Source organism: Gymnogyps californianus, chromosome 2 (assembly GCF_018139145.2).
Source record: "Gymnogyps californianus isolate 813 chromosome 2, ASM1813914v2, whole genome shotgun sequence".
In the NCBI taxonomy this organism is placed as follows: Eukaryota; Metazoa; Chordata; class Aves; order Accipitriformes; family Cathartidae; genus Gymnogyps; species Gymnogyps californianus.
This window is the reverse complement of record NC_059472.1, coordinates 121,025,189-121,046,071: the sequence shown is the minus strand read 5'-3', so window position 1 is coordinate 121,046,071 and position 20,883 is coordinate 121,025,189. Positions and strand designations below refer to the sequence as shown.

General features: G+C 41.9%; 1 protein-coding gene across 1 annotated transcript in view; it reads right to left on the bottom strand.

Annotated features, from left to right (window-relative positions):
* The window catches only part of ZNRF2 (zinc and ring finger 2), a 56,521-nt gene extending 38,847 nt beyond the window's left edge, over positions 1-17,674 (bottom strand). Inside the window, exon 1 of the mRNA XM_050892337.1 lies at positions 17,103-17,674. Coding sequence (XP_050748294.1) covers positions 17,103-17,577 — 475 coding nt within the window. The 5' untranslated portion in view covers positions 17,578-17,674. The remainder of the gene's footprint in view (positions 1-17,102) is intronic.
* Positions 17,675-20,883: the final 3,209 nt, after the last annotated feature.

Sequence of the window (20,883 nt, the reverse complement as noted above, 5' to 3'; positions counted from 1 at the left end):
TCAATTCAGCATGTTACTCGACCTACAACATAGGTGGGATTATAAATCTTGCAGTATGTTACTGTTGCTCTTGACCTAGCCTGGTATCTCACAAAGTTGAGGGTAGTACCATCCAGCAAAATAAAACAGCAAGCCTTCTGGAATAAATTCAAAGTACTAAAAGGACAATACAGTCTTCTAATCTATTAATATTCTGGCAAGAACACGTATACACAAATCTGAGTCTTTAAAACCGATTTAGACAAAAATTCTGATCTCAAATGTATTAATACGGACAGCTACAAAGCTTTTTTTTTTTTTTTTAAATAGACAAACGGCTTGTACACAAGCAATTTATAAAAGATACAGGAACATCTTCTAAAGTACCAGTTATGACAACTTTTATTATCAATTCCTATTCCCTCAGGGACAGTTTTACAGAAAGAAATTGCAAGTGAGGCAAGGAAAAAAAACCCTCTTATAAAACTACTAGCTTTTGTCTTGCACTGGCTAATCTGTTAAAGTAGGTTTTAAATTTACTTAAATGTAAATGTACATGGTGGGTTCTACCCCCAACTGTGTCGTTCCCCGCTCCCCCATCCAAGCAAATATGAATAGTGTTTCATTCACTATCCAATCTCCATATGTTTCTGTAACTACTCAGGGAACAAACTGTTCTTATACCAAACCTCCTAAGAAATCAGAATACCAGGGAAATAACTTGTAGAATGTGACTTCAAAAAAAACCTTTGACTTATAAATAAAATCATGTTATATATCATCTTTCCAATGAAGCAAGTTTAAGGGGAGGAAAAAAAAAATATTGAAAAGTGGAATGCAACCCTGGAAATTACCCAACAGCTTGCCACAGTTCCCAGATATAGGGCAGAGGTCCAACCTAAACAAAGCAAAGTTACCCATAAGTTAGGGACAACTAATTTGGAAACACAGCTTTTCCAGGACACTGAGGAAACTCTAATGCTAATTTTTTTTAATGATGGTATTTCCATTTTTCATTTAGAAGTTGAAATGCATGTACTCCAACAATTGAAATAGGAAAACCAGTTTCTTCTCTTTTCCTCCTGAAATTCACTTTATTTCTTCCAGTCGGGAAGGAGTGTAAGCAATGCATATGGCTTCCTTTTTTTATTTGTTTAGTAGCAAACTCAATAAAGCTGCTGATGTTCTTACAGAAGCTAGCATAATGGTATGGTAGTATACCGAAAGCTCTTCAGCATAAAAAGGAAATAATATTTACTTAGGATTCCCACCCCTAAGGAAAATCCTGCAAGACATTTGTAAAAAGATAACAGTAAGTAGGAAAAAAAGCACATACTATCTTAAATAAACTGCACTTAACAATAGGGGAAAAAATATTCAAACCACGTAGCTCTCTGCAGCAGGGTCATAAAACGAAAGGGAAAAGGTCACTGAAGTATTTACAAACCCTGTTTTCACACATGAATCAAAGTATTACTGTGTTTTCCATCTTGGCTTTGAAAGCCATTAAGTGAAATTAAATATTTACATGTTTTGTTCTTTTTTCTCCACACAAAATATAGATCTTATCTTGTTACCTCAGCATTACTGGATGCAAAACTATCCCTTTTCGAAAGTAATTATTTCAGGATACCACCTTCTAGATTTTAACCTCTTGTCAAGAAAAACTAATGTTATTTCAAAATGTTAATCTTTCAGTGAGCCTCCTACTGCTCAAGGCATCTTTCTAATACTAATTCAAAACATATCAGAAGTTTCTCCAGGTTTTTAAACATTTAAGGTCAAATATTTTAATCAACTCATTTTAAAAAAGTGGTGTCACACAGCATCAAAGAAAACTGAACAGTGTGATAACAGAAAGGATCTGTATAACCTGCTTTTTCTTTTTCTACTTCCACTTACTGGAAGGAACCAAGCAGGGAAGTCCAGTTGAAACTACAAGACTAACAAAACTTCTAGCAGAAAATGAGAACTAGCTCCAGAAAGTCCTTAAATCACGTGAAAAACAAACAACAGAGATGAAACTAAGAACAAGGAAGCTAGCTTACAAATGTTTGGGAAAGCTGTGACAAGAAATCTGTTTTCTAGGACAAAAGTGAACAAGTAGATGAAGACTGAACATCTGAAACCCAAATAAGATTAAAAAAAACCAAAACAAAACAAAAAACCAACACATGGGAACTGTAGGTATATGAGTCGGACATAGAAGGAGTTACAAAAAGCCTTCCAGGGGAATTCTATCTGGTCTGCTCTCAAGGCTGTCAAAGCTGCATTCTGTACCACAGGGTACTGGGGCAAATGAGAGTCTGTCACAAACTCTTGGTCTTCTAAATATAATTCAGTAGCCCAACCAGAAAGCTTTGGGCCAGCATGAAACGCCCTATTCTTGAAAGGCACCTTGTTTCATGTCCCGGCTAAAGAATCCGGCGCATCTCATCGGGCAGCAGGAGCACCTGGAGGGGAGCGGGCGCCTGGAAGAGGCTTCGCTTGAGCTGTCCAGGGCGCGGGTGCTGAACAGGTCTCTGGCCTGGGAGGGGCTCACCTGGGGTTTTGGGTTTTCGTCTTTTTGGCTTCTACAGAGTGTGTATTAAACCCTAAACAATTTATCCTTGATTATTAGTCTTTTGTTAATCCTGTTGTTAAGTGCAGTTAGCCAAATACCACAACGATGACACAAATAGATATATTAATACATGAGGTTTATCTTCTGCAGCCAGGCCAGAATCAAGCCCTTTTAATGGTTTTTACTCTTGGTCATTAGGCAAGATTCATGGCTTAAAGACGCAAAGATACTAATTTCAGTTTGTGTAAAGGATGATGAGGTATATGTAAGTGTAAAAACAACCCTGAAATCCCCCTCTATTTATACAGCACTAGTGCCAATTTGTATACACACTCACAATTGCACTTTTGTCTGTGTTATGGAAAGATTTTTCACAGCCCAATCAGATGCTTTGAGCTTTAAAGAATAATTGCAGCTGGCTTTCTTGTTTATACAGGAAGAAGCAGCTTCAAGTTTACTAGCTAACACAAATAGTAATACCAGATAACTCTCTACATAAGTCTGATTTTAATGAATTATCTTATCAACCTATCCTCCTGAATCTAGCTAGGCAGACAGCCACTGACAGAAACAGCAACTTAAGCTTTTTAAGACAGTTACTTTATTGTTAAATGCTGTCTGCTTCATTACCACCCTGGTCCTTTTTTGTCAGACACATCTAGCAAATTAGAGCTTTCTACAAGCCTAATTCAAAGTAAGCAGATATAAAAATTGAGAGATACTAAACAGTGACAGTGCAATAAATGCCCTTTCAGTTACATTTCAAGGCTATATACATTGTTGAAATTGTATCTAATAGCTAGAAAGAGTCAAGTACAATTAAAAAGGAAAAAAGAGCCCTTCACATTTGTAATGAAGAAAGAACTACCCGTTAATAAAAATGCATCAATTGCAGATTTCTGCATTCAAAATTGGGAATCAGTTGTGAAATAGTAAGAGTAATCTGTTTATTAGGAAGTTTTCCAATGGTAAAATTAGTTGTCAAAATAAAATACCCAAGGAAATATATGGTTTTCCATTAAGAAATTAAGAAAGAATAGATAAACATCATCTGCTCGGAATGGGCTAAACCCAGCTGATCCCGCATTCCAGTGCCGGGAAGGAACTGTTAACCTCAAGGTCCCTTCAAGTGCTATGATCATCAACAAAGAAAGAGACTTTCACTCACACATCACTCATTAGAATTAAATCTGTTCTTGTAACCCTTTTTGTGTAAAGTTTTGGGGAAAAAGACATTGTATGCCTACTAACCTAAAAATAATCATGAAAATTCATTTATAATGTCGAGAGGAAGGCCTGTTGTTTTCCAACACACTGTGTGAGAAAGGAAAATGCAACGTTTAAGTATTACATACAACAATGACTGTAATAGCTGACAAAGTATCTTTCGTCTATACTTACCTCTCTATGGACAAGTACTTGTGGTGATATTCCTAATCCTCAGCTACAGCGTTCAATTGCCATACCATTCACTGACTTTCAGGGTTAGGAAAGCACCATTAAAATTAGCTTGCAGTTTAGGAGTTTCTGCAGAGGGCTATAAATCTAACAATTTAAAGATGTGAAATACTGAGATTATAGAAAGAGCTCCTTTCCTTCAGCAGAGGAAGGAATCCTTGTCAGTTATATATGACAATTCCTGACAAATGGGATTATGCTCTTCAAGGCAGATTTGTGAGTATACTTAAAGTTCTGCACGTGCAAAACTCACTGACTTGAGTAAAGCTGTCCTCCTAGTGTTTTAGCTGTACCAGTAGCTTAAAAACATTGTACCTAGTACATTTATCATCACTGCCTGAAGGAGCACAAGGCTAAATATGTCAGAGAGAAACTACAGTAGGGAAAATGCTAGAAAAACAAGGTACTGACTTGAAGCTTTTCTTCCTTTCCTATTTCTATATGAAGTTTCACATGCCTGAAATTGAATTACAACTGCATAGTTTTGTAAATTTACAAATCTGTAAGGCATAAACAGAAAACTGATAGGATTAGAATCTAATATGTTGACGTCTAAGTTCCAGGCTTTAATGCCTTGTGCTGTAAGTACAGAACATTTACCCAGTTAGATCTTTGAGGAAGCAAGTTTAATCAGTTTTAACTTGTGTGTGCTTCAAAATACTGTTAATGAAAAGAAAAATTTACATTGTAATTTTCAGGTTTGGGGGAATGCGAGTTAGAAAAACTGGAGACAAGAAAATACCTAAAAATAGATACTCTAAAATAAAGAACTTCATCAAAATGGCCTCTCTTCTCTTTGATATAGAACTAATTATCTATTTCAGTATGTTTCTCTTCAGTGTTACTCCTCCATTAACACTACAGCTATAAATATTGCTAGATAAAACTAGGATAACTAAGTTAAAACCCAAATTAAATACCCCAAATTATGTCTTTCTAGGAAAAAAAGAAAAAAATCCTAAACTAAGACACTGATTTTTTTTTTAAATGGGAATATTTTTAAGATCCAGCTAAATCAGTATTTCTACAGATTTATTTTTGTTTCCAACAGCACTTCAGTTACTAATACAGGTGTTGCGAGTAAGATGACTCATCCACGCAGAAAACAGCAAGAGGGCAGAGAAAAAGAAGAAAAAAGGAGAGGCTCTCAGTAAGCTATACACACACAGCTTTAGTGTGCCACAGGATCACAGTTTAAGAGATTGGAAAACAACTGTATCAGCACACGTATCTGTGCATCCTGATTCCCTCTAAGTAAGAGTAATGTAACAAACACCACCATTCCATACAGACTTTTCCCCCTCCTCTCTCTTCTTAAAAATTTGGCATCCTTTTCAGAGGATTTCCTTTGGGTTTAACACTTCCTGGGGTGCTTATGTTTTTGACTCATTTTAATTCTGCATCTTTGTGGATAGCATCAGGCTAGCCACATGTTGAATACAAACATATGTTTTAAACATATTTCAAAGAATGCCTGCATGCTACTGCTAACAAAGTTTTACAAGTAAGAATAGGCTGCCACAGGACACAGCTGTTAAACAGCCCAGAAATAGTCCAAATCCATGATGGGAAAAGGAAGAAAAGTAAGAGTCCCTAGAGATGCATCTTATAATTACTATTTTGCAGCACTTTGTAAAATGCAGAACATTTTACAAATATTTCAGCTAAATAGAAGTAGAGACGTTTGACTACTTGCAAGCATTTAAGAGCCTTCCTCATGTTGACAAATTATGCATCACTTTTGCATACTTAACCTGCAAGCTAAGATATCTGTTGAGCAAAACAAGGGGAAGATCAGAATAATCCCCAAATTGATATCATCTCATCTAGACCAGAATACCTTCAGGTCTCCCATTCTCAGCTCATTGTATCAGAGCTGTAGCTAGAGTAATTTCCATTATTAAAAGGCAGTATAGCTACGTTAGCCCAGCACCCTGTTTCTCAGCACAATTAGCAATCCAGGCGCACCACCAAACCAACAACATGGCTGTATAGCTTTTCAGACTCAAAAAGCCAACAACATTCAATACCATACTACACCCTCATTCAGTACCACACTACACCCTACACCTGCCATTTTCATTAGTTAACTAAAGAACAATTGGTGGAATGGTAGAGATGGAAGGAACAACCTGTGGACAGCAAAATACAAGAACCACTTCTCCAGTACACTTCAACAGGGATCCACTTCATTTTTGGATGCTTTTGGCTACTTCTAGCTTTGCTGCTAAGTATGTGTTTTTCATCAATAAAATACCAGGATAAAATACAAAATCCGTATGCCAGTATTTTCATCAGTAAATTAAAATTCAGCTAAAATGGAGGTCAATATCATTAATCCACTATTAAAAAATCAGGCAACAGCCATACACAAGCAAGTATTTTGCAGAGAAAGACTGCCATGTCTGTTACAACAAATATAAGGCAAGTCATACTTACAATTGATGAAGACTGTTCAGACTATGATTTTTTCCAGGAGTTGAAAGGAATTACAGAAATTAATTCCTACTGACTTTTCTAGCACTACTAAAAGCAAGAACTGCAGCAGAGGTCCTGGAAATTTTTTGCTGTGTCACTTAATAATAATAATAATAATTTTAAAAAGTAGTCAAATATTTAACAAGCTTTTTAAAAAATTATTTAGCCAGTGGTCAAAATTACCTTGATCAAAGATTACTGCTAGCCAATCCCTAAAAGAGAATCAATACTGGCCAGAATTTAAAAACTAGAATGCTTTTGACAACCACTCCATGACCTCAGGTTCCATGACAGCATAAACTTGCCTTATCTGTGTGGATAGGAACAAACAATCTTAACACTGCTGTCAGCCCAAGTGGTCTTCATAAAGCTTAATTCTAGCCCACTTTTCACAAATCAACAGATTTCCCCAACGTATTAAACTGTTTAACGTCAAGAAATTACATCATCTGAGCTTAAAACTCTTTTGAACATTTCTTCCAAATAAAGCTTTAAAGCAAAATGTACCATTAAATACATTCAAAAGGTTGCTTGCCTGCACACCTGTAGAGGGAAGTCGTATATACCCACCCAGCCCACTTGAAGGAACTCTTGCCCTCCAGCTCCAAATGCGTTCATCATTTCCTTTTGACTTCATCAGCTGAACACAACTGTGTGCTTTGCAATTGGAGAGGCACAGTGGAGACACAAAGGAGAATAATCTGGGCTGAACACCTCATCCCCCACACTTGCACAACATAAAACACATTATTTGCATTAGCCTTCTTATTTCTTTGTTTGCAGCAGAACTAGTCCCACATTTGCAAGGAACATTTCCTCCACTCCCTAGTTGTATGCTGTCACTAGATCTTGGTCCTATCAAGTGCATGAAAACCAAAGTTTATTTTAGCACACAGTTTATTATGCTAGCAATGGAATCTGTATTTCCTCCAAATTGGAAGCTATTCCAGTATTGTATTTTACTTCAAAAGCATTTTATACACTTTGGTTTTTCACATCCATGGTTATGAAGAAGCCCAGTATCATCTGTCTTTGAAAATGTTATCACTTATAAAACACACAAATTCATGGATATGAGACATTTGGATATAAACTAATCCAAGGCTAAGCTGTAGCAAACATACAATCAAAGCAAACTGAAGAGTAATATAATTCAGTCCCTAAGAAGCGAGGCAATACCTGTACACTTGTCATCTAGTATCTAAATGTTAGTCATCTAGTATCCAAATGTTAGGACAGGTGAATTAGATATTCAAAGGGTGTTTCTTGGATAGCATGCAGTTCTTTTACATATGTGAATTTCATGCTGTTTTCATTCACATGCTGTTCTAGTAGATCATTTCTCTTCAGCCAGCAACAGCCTTATGGCTCTATTGTACAGGTGGAGCAGGTATTTTATTTCTTTACACAGCACTTAATTGTAAAACTACTTCCATATTTTTACGATTATGTTTTATTATTTTGCAATTGTAATTCGTTAATAGATTGATAGAGCTTTAACAAAGAGTGGCATCTTTTTTGTTTTGAACCCAGACAAACAATCTACTTGTCATATATTTAGTACTACTCCCAATATAGAAATAAAACAAGTATCTATCCACCCTGATCTGACTACCTCTAATAACTATACCCACATGGATAAGGGGGAAAAAAAACCAAACCAAAACACTCAAACCAAGCCTAATTGTCCATTAAGGTTGCAAAATCACAACACTGAAAAATTAAAAAGCTCTAGAAGAAAGTTGCATAGGTAACGCTTTATTTGGGCACTTCACACCTGAACTCAGTAATACTACCTTTCAGGACACTTCATCAAAATCACCTCTGAAGATGAATCATGCTTATCCAGTTTAAGAGACTATAGGACCCCTGAGCCACTTGCTGCACAAGCATAATATGCCTTCCAATATTCAGAACGCAGGTGTGTGATTTTAAACTCATTCTTCCCAAAGGACAGCAAATCCTCCAGTCTGGCATCTTAGGCTACTTCAGCCATCTTTACTTTAGGCTACTCTAGTCATCCTTGCTGAAGCAGCAAAGACAAGGAGAAGAAAGAGGACTGCCTCATGGTGAAAGCAGTTAAATGACCATAGACAGCTGCATTTTACTATTGTCACTGTTCTTTATATTCTGGAGATCGTCCACCATTATCTCTGAAATTTGCTTACCTGATGATGCTCTGCTCTATTTGGTAGGGCCACAGCATTTTCTCAAGACAGGCAAGATTTTTCCCCATACAGGAACTTCAATCCATATTCATGCTCAAGAATCAAGGAGGAGTGATGTTCTTCAGTCCACAAGAAGTAAAACTCCTGATAGCTGCAGGAAGTCACGATTCAAAAGCAACATGATTTTCAGGGAACTGTCTAGGATTCTTGGCAGGGCGATAGTTTATTTTGTAAGTTTTCTGAAAGACTATCACCAGATTGGTCCAGATTTCATTATAAAAGAAATTTTTTAAAGATTCTCAAAATACTGTCTCTGTGTTCAGGCAATCTGCAGAAAGCACTTCTAAGCAGACCTTTCTTTTGCTGCACATGGAAAACTTCACCAGTTTTAAATGTCTTTCATGAAGGCCACATCTGCTAGTGTACACTATGACAGTTTTTATTTTAGCAGTACAGAAGAACTGCATTTAGGTTACACTCAGCGCAATTCAGCAAGAACCCATCCTTCAATTTTGTGTCAAATTCAATACTCAAAGACAGATGCATCTGTATCTTAATAAGACATGGGTCCCTCCCCTTTTTGCATTGAGTCCTAATAATGTAAAAAATGTGGTAAGTGCCTTAACTATATTTCAACTCAAGCAAATGTATATACACCTATACTTTATGAAAAAAATTTCCAGGAGAATCATAACTAAAGCTTCATTTTTCCCCACAGAATAGCCTTTATGCAAGTTCAGGCAACATGCTAGTACTGACATAAAGAATGTAATTTACTAGTATTGATACTACTCCAGATGCTCAATTAATCTCTCATATCTAAAAACTCCACCTTCAATTTTTAAAACTGTAATGAAACTGCAGTATAAATCAATCTGACATAAGTACTAATTATGGTAGCCTGACTAGGAAGTGTTTTGGAACACCACTAGTTTTAAAAGCCATTTACAGTTAAAATATTGCTAAATAATTGCTTTATATAAATGACACTTCGTATGGAAAGCCAAATAAATTGTAACAGCTCATTTTTTCTTGCCATTATTCTTGGATGAATTTATAAGTTATTAGAAGACACGCAAAGTGCATGCCAGATGAGAACTCTGTATTTATAGCACACTAAGTCAGTCAGCAAACAGAATCTACTAAAAATATCCACAACGGTATGCAGCACACCCACCCTTTGGGAACTATTAACAGGCTGTGGTGGTCTGATTTTTTAGATGGAGCAGACAAGGAAGAATAAAACACCCAGGTAGGTCAGTTCCTAAAGACGACTAAGAGTAATGGAGTCGAATCCCACACAACACTTTGTATTCTATTTGGCAGGCAGTCAGACATCCCGAGCCCTGTGAGATTTTCCTGCGTGCTTCCTGATCTCTCTGGGTCAATACTATGCAATTTTCATGCAGAAAACAGAAGCATGTCCTGAGTGAAAGTGAGAACCAGCCTCATTCTTTCTATGGCTTACCCTCCCATTTTTGCAAGTGTCAGGAATTTTAAGCCTACCAAACAACAGACGCCAAAGAGCTCTGGATGCACACCGAGACATCCTTATGAAAGTCACAATGATCATTTACAAAGGAAAGGTGGCCTTGGGAACATAGGCACTTGTTTAGGAAATATCTAACCAGAGAGTAGACAGCAAAAACACTTTCCTGGATGCTTAAGAAGTGCTGTTCTGGTTTTACTCAGGTAATTGTGGTTTTTATACAAATTGTTTTCTTTTGATTGATAAGATGCATGTCTTTAAAGATATTCCAAAATAGAAACTCAGAGCACTCAAAGGTTTCTCACTGTTTCTTTTCATGGGTTGAACATCTGCAAGAACAACATGTTCCATTACCACAGTAAATGAACACAACCTGTAGAAATGACCATACATCTCTCCTGAAACTAAACCATTAATGAGCAGTAGACACACCGCAGAAAAATCTTGAAAATAATATAAATTTGGTTCACGCATCTGCAAATAGCAGGGAAAACCTACCCAAAAATTTTCATAACATCATTCAAAACTTAAAAGTTTCATACAAGGCTAAGACAACAAATCAAGAACTTTTTCATTTACATTTGACATTTACATGACAAAGTTTTCCATGAGCAGCTGGCAAGAACAGGAGAGGAGAACTTACCCAAACAGATGGGTAGGCAATGTGTTTTAAAAATAGTTTTGAGTTTCTAGCAGTGACAAAAGGCTTTCTTTATAAGACAAAGAAATGACTTGGGAGGTTGTTGGAGACTAGTCTGCAATTATGTGAGAGAACATGAGGAGAGGCACACTGTCAGGATACCAGAGTTGGATAGGTATTCAGAAGACATTAAAGAGGAAGGCCTTTGTTTGAACTGGCACTGCAGAGGCTCAGTCAGGTATTATCGCTGTCTTGATAGCCAAAAGAAATATTTATATATGCCATTACAATTAGGCTGTTTCCTTTTCTTCAGACCGTTAACTATTTACATTTCTCCCCTAAATGCAGTGCTGCCATTTTTATTATTTGGTTTCTCCTAACGCCTTTTGTTTACCAGGCAGGAGGATAAGAAGCCCTTCAAAGATCCTCTGTCACTCACCTCAGTCTTTACTCCAGTGCCCCAAGCCTCTCATCATCACAGAGACCTGTCTCCAACTGAAGGAAATGAAACACAGCTCCCAGGGGCTTGACAAGCACTGCCAGAAGATCCAAACAGTTCTTCTGGCTCATTTGTCCAAACACTTAACGTTTGAGACTAAAAGTGCTCTCCTGACTGAGCTAGAGCAGGTGGGTGGTGGCATTGGACATTTTGCTACTTCTTCCTGTCCCCTCCTTAGGAGAGTTTACATCTCTGCTGCCAATCAGGAACTGTATGCTGCCCACTGTACGTATGCAGGAACAACAAAAGAGCCCACTAAACACAGGAACAGTGAGACTCTGAAAAGGGATCGGATTCCTCAAACCCATCTGTCAGAACAGTTCTTCTGAAACTCCTTATCAATAGACTTATCCTTCGACTGCTTTCCTAGCACACTGCATTTTTCAACCTGTATTTTGGTTAATGGCATGCTAGTACATTTCCAAAACCTCCCATATCTTCAGAGAATGCAAAAGTGACTCTTCTCTCTCACTTTGGAGTCAACTCATTGGTATAACTGAAGAGAAAACGAGGCACACATCTATCTCCCCCCTAATCTGTTGTTGTGAAGTTATGTGTATGCATACAGACATGTTTGTATTTCTCTCAGCTTTCAGACTGGTCTCCATTTTAACCTTCTTCTACAATCAGGAGACTTTAGCCAGCCTCTCATTATTATTGCTCTCATTTTTCCAAAGTGGACAAACATGGATATGATTGTGTTTCACTGGTGCAGCCAAGCGAATAGAAACAAATCAAAACACCAAAGCAGAGACAGCCTCTTGGCTTTCACTGTTCTGCACCTTGTAAGACTTATGAACTACAACAGAAAAACTCTCTGAAAATGCACATGGGATTTTTTGTGTTCACAACAGCAAATAGCAGTGTTATCATACCTCTAAAAAAAGGCAGAATTTGTATGGAAAAGTTATAGCTTTTATTAGACTAAATCCTTACACTCTTTCCTCATTCTGAATGGTTAGGAAGTAATTTAGAGAAATATATATTGTACCAAAGATACACTGGCCTTCCTCAAACATCAAAAAAAATTTCCAACTGCCAGGAAGAGAAGGTATGTCAAGCGGTACCAAGGCATACAGGCTGAAACTGCAATAGCAAGTTTCACTGCTTCTAATGTGATTCACACACACAGGATATCCCAACAGTCTCACTGCAAAGCACGCTTCCCAACACTTCTCTCAAGTCAGGGGGCAAAGACCTCAGAGCTACAACTTTGGCTGGCAAAACAGGAGCAGCATTGAAGCCTCAAGTGTTTAAGAGTTTCACGATTTCTCAAAGCAATAATACTTGTGCGATACTGGGAGAGAAGGGGAAGGAAGTGAACAAAAGATAGTCATACCCCCCCAAAAAAAAGGTGTGAGAAAGATGAAAAGAACCTCAAGAACATATTCAAATGTACCATATAACTAAACAGATCAGATGGAAAACAAAACAAGATGTGGCTTTCTAGGCAGTTTGAGAGACGTCTAAAAAACTTATTTTCTGAGACTTCACATCATTCTTCTACTGATATTTGCTTTCCACAAGCCAACAAGTAATTCAGGTTATAACCTGAGGCTTTCGTGAACTTTCTTCTATAGAATGAAGAATTAATTCATTACTTCTACCAGCTATTATTACAAACAAATGCTACTATAACATACCTATAAGGTTCTACCCATACTGTGTTACGTACATTCAGTAGCTGGCAATAAATGCTGCACTGTAAAGTACTTCATAAAAATGCCTGATCATTATTTGACTTGAGAAGAATGTAACAAACTTCCTTCTCCTAATAAAGTTGAACAGATGCAACTTAATCTCCAAATTATTACTCCAAGTCTTGACATAGGCCTGAAAGCTGTCAACAGTTTTATCTGACAATACTACATATTTAAAAACCTGTCTATAAATACATCATATAAAAATTGTATATGACCATATATAACACAATCTGAGATTTTGTATAATACTTGTACTGTCTCTGCTCAATCAACTTGAAGAACTGATGTGGAAATTTAAAAGACTCAATATGTAACATTTCTGCCATCTTCAGTTGAATTTTTACATATTCTTCCCTAAGAGACTTTTAAAGACAAAAAAATATTTAAAGGCTTTAGTTTTGTCTTATAACTACATTTGCAAGAAGAGATTTAAATTTGAACACCAGAAGGATACTTATACTAGGTGTTTTCACAAAGAATTCTCCCTGTTGTGACCACCCAGAAAGAGGATCACAAACATGAAGTGGGTTCTGAGGAGCTGTCAACGTTTTAAGTGACAGAAGCAACACATCAGCAGTTACCCAAAGCAAAGATAATTCCGAGAGACCGTCCATTTTTAGCTGAACCAATTGCTGCAAGCATCACTGACAAAAACAAGCTATATTGTAACTACAGCAGTAGCTTTGCTGCAGTGCTGACAGTCCACACAGGAATACTTACTGCCTAAAAACACTGTGGAAAAACTAACTGTGGATCTCAGGGCCAACTCTTCTACACACTGTTCTTAACAGAAGGTAAGAATATTACTTTGGGGCTGGGAGAGAAGGGAAGGCTCATTCATTGAGGAACAGAGCGGGAAACTACTGGTCAAAATTCCCAGTAACAGTGTTATCACCTTAAAGGAAGCTGGAACTCGGCGCTGTGTTGCAAGAAAGCGCTTGAACGTCACACGCAGGTTTGGCCTCTGCATCTGGGAGTGTAGTAAGGTCTTATTTGGGTCTCGCTCTGCTTAATGCTCTAAGCCTACTCCAGGCACGCTCGCAGCACAAAGTTAAACGCTTTTTTTTTTTTTTGGTGAGACCAAGGCCACAATTATTCAGTGAATTGAACTCTCCCTGAGATGAGACACAAGGTTACACAGCAGTATTTACTCCGTTATACGTTGATCATAAAGGTGCACTAGCCTGAGGTCAGACAGGAACATCAGACCCTCACAGTCAGGAAAGGCTGTCGTTACTACGGTTCCTATTAAAGGCATATAGAAAATAACTGATCATACTTTCCAATACATTAACATACAATAACATAATACTTTTTATATTCTCGTTCAAATGGCCTATCAACAAGCATAGTATGGATGTAAGTATGTTACATTAGAGAGTTAATATTTAAACATTACTTCAGCATGCAAAGCTGCTCAGTAAAAGTGACAATAGAGTGTAATTCACTAATGGCAAATTAATTACAGTAATTTAACAAATGCAACACCCACGTGTCACTGACTGATGAAGCCAAGCAGTATGCCTAAAAATATAAATAGGTGGACATTCAGTTCAACTTACGGAAGTTATTCTTGTTGTTCTTTTTTACTTTAATTTTCATAGAATTGCTATGCTAATCCTCAGAATTAATTTCAGTAGTTTTCAAGATAAAAAGAAACAATTCGGCTAATTTGCAAGTTACAAAACAAGGGAGGGGACTTCAAGCATGCGTATGATACACAAGGTAAATGCCAGATACCACACCTAGACAAGCTTGAGCTAGTTACCATCAGGACAAAAACAATGCTTCAAGTTCTTTTTCACCATCCTGATGCTACTAATGTATGATTTCCAGTGGGACTACTTATTCCAAACACCTAGTTATTACAAGGAATCAAGAAAACACAAAGCATGCAACTAAATAAGGATGCCGACATTCAATGTGATGTGGAGTAGTGTATCACTGATCTCACAGAATATTTAAATTGAAAAAAAGAATAACGTTTCAAGTGAGGCCGCCTTCACAAGTGTTGCAGTATTATGATTAAACAGTTATTTATCCCGATAAGACATACTAAGATTTTTAGAACAGAAGCAGCAAATAGATTCATGACCATCTTGTAACCACACAAGGACAATGTATTTTGAAACTTGCTACTCAAACTCCTAACATACGGCATTCCTTATTTATTAGTCAGTAGATGGAAGAGTGTACCCCTCCTGGCGCTTTTCCTGCACCGGGAAAAGCAACAAGCTTTACATCATTTCAGCCTATAACCTCTTTAATATGCCAATTTCAGAGATTTGCAAAAGACAAAATATGCTGTAGTACAGCAATTAATAGATTATTACGTGCCATAGGAAAGTACGATCAAATTCAGAGTTATTCTAAAGAGATCTTCCTGCATCTGAATAAACAGTTTCCTAGGTTATTGATCCTCATCACTGCATTTACATTTAATCCACTCCCTCCTGGCAGCAAGGTAGGTTGCAAGACAATGTTTAAGCAAGGAGAAAGAAAAAAAAAAAAAGTTTTACCTTTGAGCAACAACTGGCTACGCGTTTTAATGATTCCCTTGTGCTTAGCACGAACTGCACAATACTCCGTGATAGGGCATCCTTTCATCACCAAGAGAAACGCATGCACCTTCTTCCTCCACAAGCTACCGTGACGGTATAATGAGCATCCTTGCAACAAAGCACTCCTATTGAGCAGCTTGGTATTACAAGAACAGTTATGTTTTCTTTCTTAAGGGCAAATACTCCCTTATTATAATAGGGTTTGACAGCTTTCTGTTAATGTTCAACCACTGCGCTGGGAGGAGGCAGTTTTAGATCTAGGAAGTAACAGCTATGCTGTCTTCAGGTCAACACACCAACAACATATAGGCCCCGTGACAGAAACCCTGTGCACCCTATGAGGGTCAGACAGAAGAGAGCTCTGCTTTGGCTAAAACCAGGTTGCATTACAGAAAAGAAGAAAACACAGTCTGCTACAAATAGTATTCACAAACGGATTAACTAGAATACAGAAATGTAGGAATTTTACATTAGCCTCCTCTTTTCCAAAAGAAAGCTTTTGGGAAAGTTGGTTAGTATTTAGACAGGTTATAATACATACATATATATATTAGAATTATCAAGAGAATGAATTAAAATTGAATTAGAATTTAAAAAGTCACCTTGCACCTTAACGTTTGACTTATATGAAGAACAACCTTTAGAATAAGCAGCACTGAAAGTAGTCAGCAATTTTGAAAGCAGTTCGCAACTTACAGGCAGATTTTTAACTTTAAGGTAAAGAACACAGGCAGTAAAATGCAAGTCCTACGCCAGCCCTATTCATCTCAATATCACAGGAGAGACAAAAAACTATGACAACTTGCTCCACGTTTAATATGCCTCTTAAAGGGCCTCAGCTTCTTGGTTAATTCAGAGTTTACCAGAGTGTTTCTCCTGCCTCAAGAGCACATGTGGCCATTCTCAAGACTATACGGTACCAGTGCTGCAAGCCTGTACTTCAGCGGCACGGACAGCTATCCGGCTCCACTCATCTCTTAGAGATAAAATAAACAAAGAAACTTACTTTAACTTCTGTTTTTCTTAATCGACTTTCAGAACCGAGACCCCGAGAACTCAGAAAGAGGAACAAGCATCAGCCACGTATTAATCAGTACCTAAAGAGGGGTTTGGTCCGATTTTAGAATAAACGGCGGAGACACATGATCCAATTAAATTCTAATTATGTAAGTAGTAGGCAAGAGTATTTACACAGGCACTGATTACAGCTATTAGAGTCTAAAGTCGCCAGCCGGAGAGGCTCTGCTTCCTCTTTGCCGTCCCGACCGCACCGCCGCGGGGTTCGTTTTTAACCTCCCCCTTTCACAGTTCTCGTTACAAACAATAGGAGACGCTGGCCTGAAAACCCAGTCTCCAAACCGTGCCCCCCTCTGGCACACGCAAGCCTGGAAGAGCCGCCGCTCTCCCCAAAGTGATGATTCATTACCCGTCCCACCTCGGGGCCGGGAGCCGGGGAAAGAACCCCCCCCACCCGCCCGCCCGGGCCCCCGAGCCCCCAGCCCCGCAGCAGCGGGAGAGGTAGCTAAACCCTCCCGCCGCGCCCGCTCTGCGGGCTGGCCCTTACCTCCGAACAGGTGCGGCGAGAGGTGAGCGGGCAGCGAGCCGATCACTAGCCGGGGCCCGCCGGAGGAGCCGCCGCCGCCCCCCGCGGGCCGCTCCTGGCCGCCCTCCTCCGGGGTGCTGTTGACCGAGTCCTGCGAGCCGTAGGGGCCGCTGCTGTGGGGGATATTGAAGGCGGACTGCGCGGCCCGGGCCCCAGAGGCGGTAGCCCCCCCTAAGGACCGGCTCCGGGGTGCCGACCCCGCGGCACCCCCCGCCGCGGCCGCCGCCGCCGTCGCTCCTCCTGCCGCCGTCGCGCCGCCGGGAGCGGCATGAGGCGCCGCCGCCAGGTGCGCGTACCGCCCGCCAGCGCCTGCCGAGCGCCCGCCGGTCCCGTTAGCGCCGCCGCTGCTGCTGCTGCTGGAGGAAGGTAAATCCCCGCCCGAGTACGCCCGGGTGCGGCCATTGGCGGCGGTGGGGCTGCTCTGCTTCGCGCCCATGGTCCCGCCGCCGCCTGGCGCTGCCCGGTGCCCTTCGCCGCCGCCTTGCCCGCGGCGCCCGGGGGTGGTGGGAGTCCGGCGCCGGCGGGGGCGATCCGAGGCGCGGGTCGCGCCGGGGAAGGGGGAGAGGGCGCGCCGCGGGACGGGAACGGGTCGCTCGGTGGGTCGGTGTCGAGAGGGGAGAGCCGCCCGCCGGGATCCGGCTCAGCTGGCGGCCCCGGCGCGGCCGCTGCTCGCGGGTCTGGGGCGCCACCATGAGCTGCTCGGGACGGTGCTGGCTCCCGCCGCGCGGCCGCTCGGCCCCACCGCTGCTGCTGCTGCTGTGCCCGCCGCCGCCGTGCCCGCCGCCGCCATCCTCCTCCGCCGCCGCCGCCGCTGCTGCTCAGCCCTGTGGGGGGCAACGGCGGCAGCAGCGCCGCCGAGGCCGCTCGCTCGCCCGCGGCGCGCCGTTCCTGTGCCGAGGGAGGCGGGAGGGGGCGGTCACCCCGGCGCAGCCGCTCCTCTACCGTGTCGCCATACTGGGGGCGGCACCAGCGGGCGGGATGGGGAGCGGTTACGGCGGCAGGGGCCGCCGCCTTTCCTCCCTCCCTCCTCCCCCCCCCCCCCCGGCGGGGGACCGGCCCCCGGCGGCGCGACGGGCCGGGCCCGCCGCCTACGCTCCGCCTCACTGGCCCTCTCCTCACGCAAGGTGCGGGGCAGCGCCAGGTGGGTGGGCGCTGGGCGAGGCCGTCCCTGGGACTGCCAGCCTCGCTCCCCTCGGAAGGGAGAGTCCCCGAGACGGGGCCGCTCGGAGCGTGGGGCTGAGGCGAGAACCTGCCGGGGGGGGCGGGGAGGGGGGAGTCGGCTGCCTGCTTGCCTGAAGGAGAAGCCCGCGGGGTGCCGGAGCGGCCGCCCTGACGAGGAAGGAGTTAAAAGCCAAACTGCCGCCGGCAGAAGGCGAGCTGTGGCGTTGGCGGGCCGGGCGCGCGCGGCGGCCGTTGAGGGCGACCGTTGAGGGCGGCCGTTGGTGGTGCCCGCGGGCCCCGGGCGGGAGGTGGCGGCGGCGGCGGTGGCCCCCGGGGCCGCGCTCAGTGTCGAGTCCCGCCAGGTGAAGGAGAGGAGCGGCTGCAGCGGGAGGCGGCTCGGCGGAGCGGGCAGGACCGGGGTGACCGAGCGCGGGGCGCTGCCCGCCGGCGGCGTGCCTGCCAAGGCGGCGAGTGCCCTCCTGCCGCGCCGCTTCTCGCTCTGCCGTTGCAGCTTCGGCAAAGCGCCCGGATGCCCGGCCGCCCGGCCGCCGCGCCCCAGGCTCCGCCGGGCGAGCGCGGCTCCCAGCTGCTCGGCTGGGCCGCGCACTGGCTGAGGGGCGAAGGGCCCAGCCCGCCGCTCCCCGAGCCTGGGTTTGGCGGGGTGGCTGGCGTTAAGGGCCGCTTACCCCCGTCGGGATCTTTCCCGGGTAGGGGACTTCCAACCCGGGCGGTTTGCGTGGTGTATGCGGGGGAGACGCTGGACAAGAAGGATGAAAATCTCTGATGTCTTTGGTTCACAGGCGATATAGGAAAATACTGTAGACCTCAGTCTCTCACTCAGAGAAAAACTCCCGTTATTATTGATGAGAGCTTTACACAAGGATTGACTAACAGCCGAAAATTTTGTCCCTGTGAATTATACCGATGTGGATAACAGGCTTGGTTTGCTCATGACAAAACGATCAGAGATATAAAATTATTTTGTTCTTTAAAGGTATGTGATATTGAATGTCATGTACATTGAATTTATATGAACGTGATTCCTATAATCGTTCCTCCAAGGTAAACTGCTAGTTTTTATGGATTATGGTCTGCTCTAAAATAAGGAATGTCACCATGAAACAGTGCTATACACCATCTCGGTACTCTCCGTCATACCGTCTAGGTAGGGATTCCAGCTACATTCGTGCCTGTGTCACAATGGCATAGTACCCAAGCTATTTTACAATTAATGCAATAAAACAGATCAAAAGCTTAATGAATATACAAAGTATTATGTAACATTTGTACTATACATATTACATGTACATGTAATTGTTACATGTACATTATTATATGTATTATGTATATGTAATGTACAAATATAACATGTACATTACATGTACATGTATGGTATCTTTGATACTCATCCTCAGATGCGAATAGGTGCAAAGGCCTCCCTTTCCCCCCTCTTTTCACCATCTCTGTTACAACTGCAAATGGTTGCTTTCTGGCATCAGTGTGGCTTACAGGTCAATTTGCAAGAAGAAGTACCACAGCTGGGGAAGGCAGAGGAGGTTACCAGCCCTAACTCTTCATTCCAGCACTGCTTTTCTGGATAGCTTGAGGCACTCTGTGGATAATCTGAACCCCATTTAGAGGATGCTGCTGTAAACTGTTGCCGGTTTCAGTAAGAGGCAGTGATTCCACAGCTGTCTCATGAACAGCTTGGTCTTTTGTGTGCTGAGTGCCGGGCAGACAGCTGGGGTTGATAATCTGCCGTCCCAAGCTATGCCATCCCCACTTGTGAATTATAAGCTGCAGTCTCTGCTACCACTGGTAGATACCCCAAGGTAGATCAAGCATGAGCACTTTCTAATTCAGTTTCCTACGGAAAGAAAATCAGCATGAATATGCTGTCTGCTCTACCACCGGTTACTTTTGAAACCCTTGGCCAGCTTCAGCCAAATCTTTCAGAGACACTAACAGTAGAGAAAATAAGTGGTTATGTAGAAGATAGAGATCCTATTAATGTTCCCACAGAAGGGAAAGCTACTGTAGGAATTTCTGTCTTGCTAGCTTCCAAGAATCCGCATGGGCAAAGGATGTTGCAAACATGACTCATAATTTCTGCTGCTCACAGAATGCCTGTGGCATGTTCAGCCCTATCGGAACAGGTTTAGAGGACAGCATGCTCAGAGTTTTATGGAGTTTTTAAAATTTCCACTACTGAGTACTAGTGGAGCTGGTCAGCTGCTAGAATAAACAGCATTTTGAAAATAGTACATTGCTACACAGTACCACAGTACTTCCTGTAATTTCTTTACGGTGGATGTAAGAGTTGAGCAGGTATTAAATACAGATTATATTTGACTGTGAATAACCTTTTATTCAATTTAGGATTAAATGAGAAAGTCTATGGGGAAAAAAAAGCCCTCAAGACATCCAAACAGTTACTCAGTCTTACAATCAGAAAATTACTTTTGGCAGCATAGAATATTTCACAGAAGAGAAGTCACAACAACAGGACAGCCTGTGTTCCCTTCTCAGAGAGCATGGCTGTTCCCAGTGCGATGTGATTTTCTTTTTTCTTTTTTTGAGG